Source organism: Hevea brasiliensis, chromosome 16, assembly GCF_030052815.1.
Source record: "Hevea brasiliensis isolate MT/VB/25A 57/8 chromosome 16, ASM3005281v1, whole genome shotgun sequence".
Taxonomy (NCBI): domain Eukaryota; kingdom Viridiplantae; phylum Streptophyta; class Magnoliopsida; order Malpighiales; family Euphorbiaceae; genus Hevea; species Hevea brasiliensis.
The window spans coordinates 41963510-41966645 of NC_079508.1; the positions used below are offsets into that span (position 1 = coordinate 41963510).

The 3136-nt window shown below is 43.3% G+C and overlaps 1 protein-coding gene across 1 annotated transcript; it reads left to right on the plus strand.

The window, feature by feature from the left end:
• Positions 1-366: 366 nt before the first annotated feature.
• On the plus strand, positions 367-807 carry LOC131174618 (uncharacterized). The gene has a single exon (XM_058138372.1). The coding sequence runs from the start codon at positions 367-369 to the stop codon at positions 805-807; it is 441 nt and encodes a 146-aa protein (XP_057994355.1).
• The last annotated feature ends 2329 nt before the right edge of the window (positions 808-3136 follow it).

Here is a 3136-nt window from a genome sequence, read left to right on the forward strand (position 1 = left end):
CAGAAGATAAAGGGGAAGAAGCCAAAAAGGACCAATAAGAGGAAGCAAGGAAGAAAAGAAGCTACTAGAGCCACATCAACCTTTCTACCTTTTCCTCAGAGATTCCAAAAAGCTATATTGGACAAGCAGTTTGAAAAGTTTTAAGAAGTTTTATAGAAACTCTACATCAACATTCCTTTCACTGAAGCACTTTCTCAAATGCCATCCTACACCAAATTCCTTAAGGAAATTTTGTTAAAGAAAAGAAAGCTGGAAGACTATGAGACTCTTGCTCTCACAGAGGAATGTAGTGCCATACTGCAAAATAAGCTGCCACCAAAGCTGAAGGATCTAGGAAGCTTCTCCATACCTTGTCTCATCAGCAATATGAAAATAGATAAGGCCCTCAATGATCTTGGGGTAAGTTTCAGTCTAATGCCTCTATCAATATGTCAAAAGCTGGAGGTCGGAGAACTGAAACCCATAACAATATCACTGCAATTGGCTGATCGATCAATTAAATATTCTGTTGGCATCTTAGAAAACATTCCTATCAAAGTAGGCAAATTCTTCATCCCAGTTGATTTTATTGTCTTGGAGATGGAAGAGGATGTCCAAATCCCTATCATCTTAAGAAGACCTTTCTTGGCAACCGCCGGAGTTATCATAGATGTTAAGAATGGGCAGTTTACTCTCAAGGTAGGAGATGAAGAGGTGGAATTCAACCTGTTCAACATGATGAAGCACAAACTCGAACCTGATGAATGCTTTATGGTTGATATAGTTGACAAGCAAGTTGAAGAGGAATTTCATAAAGTAAATCCTTAAGATCCTTTTGAAGCATGCATGGTGCACAGTCACACTACTAATAATGAAAACACAGAGATTGTAGCTTATGTACAATCTTTAGCAACTAATCCACCCCTACCCTTAGCTCAAACTTTCAAGGTAGAAGAGCTAAGTGAGGAACAACACAAAGGAAAACCTCAGGGAAACCATAAACAAGGAGACCTTGTCCTTCTCTTCAACTCTAGGTTAAAACTTTTTCTAAGAAAGCTGAGATCACGATGGTCCAGGCCCTTTAAGGTTATGCAAGTCTTCCCGCGTGGAGCCGTAGAGATTTCGAGTGAAATCTTAGAAGCATTCAAGGTGAACGGGAAAAGGCTGAAGCCATACTTTTAGGAAGAACTCATAGAGAAGGGAGCCAACTACACCTTCGACAACCCTCCAGACAGACCGTGAACAACGAGGAAACAATCTAGCTAAAGACTATAAACAAGCCCTCTATGGGAGGCAACCCAAAATTTCTAAATTTCCTTTATTTTAGTTCTTATTTATTTTTTGTTTCTTTTTGTTGTTTGTTCATGTTTTATTTCGTAGGTACCCCAAATCACAAACTTTGTAAAAGCAAGAAACCAAAGGGAGGAAAGGAAACGTCAAGTCCAAACAATGCAAGAGGAGACCATACAAAACCAGGGAAGTAGCTCCGTTGCTATTTTTTTTTTTTAACATTCATTTGACTCATATTGGTAGCATAAAATTTTCATATAGTGAGAATTGGAGACCTAGAAAATTACATGGGTCATGTATAGGTTTTACACGCCCCGTGTAAACTTCTGGAACCCCGGAACCACATCTGCATGAGCTCCAGAAACTTACACGGGTTGACCCCGTGTAATGTTACACAGGGCGTGCTTTAACAATGGACAGAGAAATTTTAAGTTTGAGGGAGACAGAGAGTTACACGGGTCTCTAATCACAAGTACACGGGCCATGTGACTTAACTAGCAATGCTGCTTTTGGGCAAGAAGTTACATTGGTCTAAAATCCAATTTACACGGGTCGTGTAACTTGGCTAGAAAAGTAACTTGGCGGTAGGACGTTACACGTGTCATGAAAAGAATTTACACGGGCCATGTAACCTGACAGAAAAGGGAAATTTTAGGACAAAAAGTTACACGGGCCAGATGGTTGGGACCCTTGTAGTGATACATGCCCCGTGTATCATGTCACAGACACGATACCTGGGGTGTGAAATGTGCAAAGCGAAGGGTCACAACAACCCTTTAAATTCCCCTAACACCCATTAAACTCCCTCCCACTCAAAAAATCTTCCTCTCCAAGCCTCCTTCCCTTTAAAAACCTCTCAAATCTCCTTTTTCCTCACAAAACCCTAGCCTTTCCCTCTCCAACTTCATTGATGGCACCTACAAAGAGACCGGCAGAAGAATGGACTCTTCCTCAAGGAAAGGAGGAAACTCCTCGCCCTCACCTCCTCAGACATTGCCCCAGCGCCCAAGAACAAGGCCAGCCCCACCACCAAAACCACAACCAGCACCTCAATCGCAACCTCCATAGACAGTGCGGCCTGAGTTCTCCATCGCTAGGACATTTCGTGATTCTACCCACTGAGACTTATGTGAGCGACTTAACAATAGGAGGATTATTTCCATCAAGTATATGGATTTTGGGTTGTTGGAGCAACTCGGCCTACGTGAAGAGATTGATGGGCTACTCAATGGCATTGGGTGGACCGGATTTGCCCAACTCCAATTTCTCGCCTAACAAGACACCACTTTAGAGTTCCTTAATAGTTTCAAGGCTACCCTCTGGCCCACAGACCGTGAATATAGGGGCAGGATTGAATTTCGATTACTTGGCATTGATCGCATAATGAACATGGACGAGTTCAACGCGATGTTCGGCTTTGACAGTGCCGGATTCTAAGAGATCCCATAAAACAGAATGATCTACAACAGCATGGAATTCTGGCACTCCATAGCCCCAAACACTGATGTTTATAACTCCAGCAAGTCCAAATCCTCTGACATCACTAGCCTTGCTTTGATGTACATGCACCGACTTGCCGCCCACACCATCACAGGCCACAGTGACAGCCTAGGCATGGTAAACGCCAATGAGCTCTTCTTCTTCTTTTGGTGCATGGTCACCAGGCAGCATTGTAGCATGGGTTTCTTCCTGTGCAACCACCTCTGCTGCATCTCTCACCAGCCGATAGGCCATATAGTGCTTAGTGGACTCATCACTGCCATAGCACTCCACTGCGAATTTGTCCCTGGGAATCACAGGCTGCGCTCCATCCCTGGCATTGCCAGAATTGACCAGACCATCTGCATAACCATGGGGATGTGCAAGA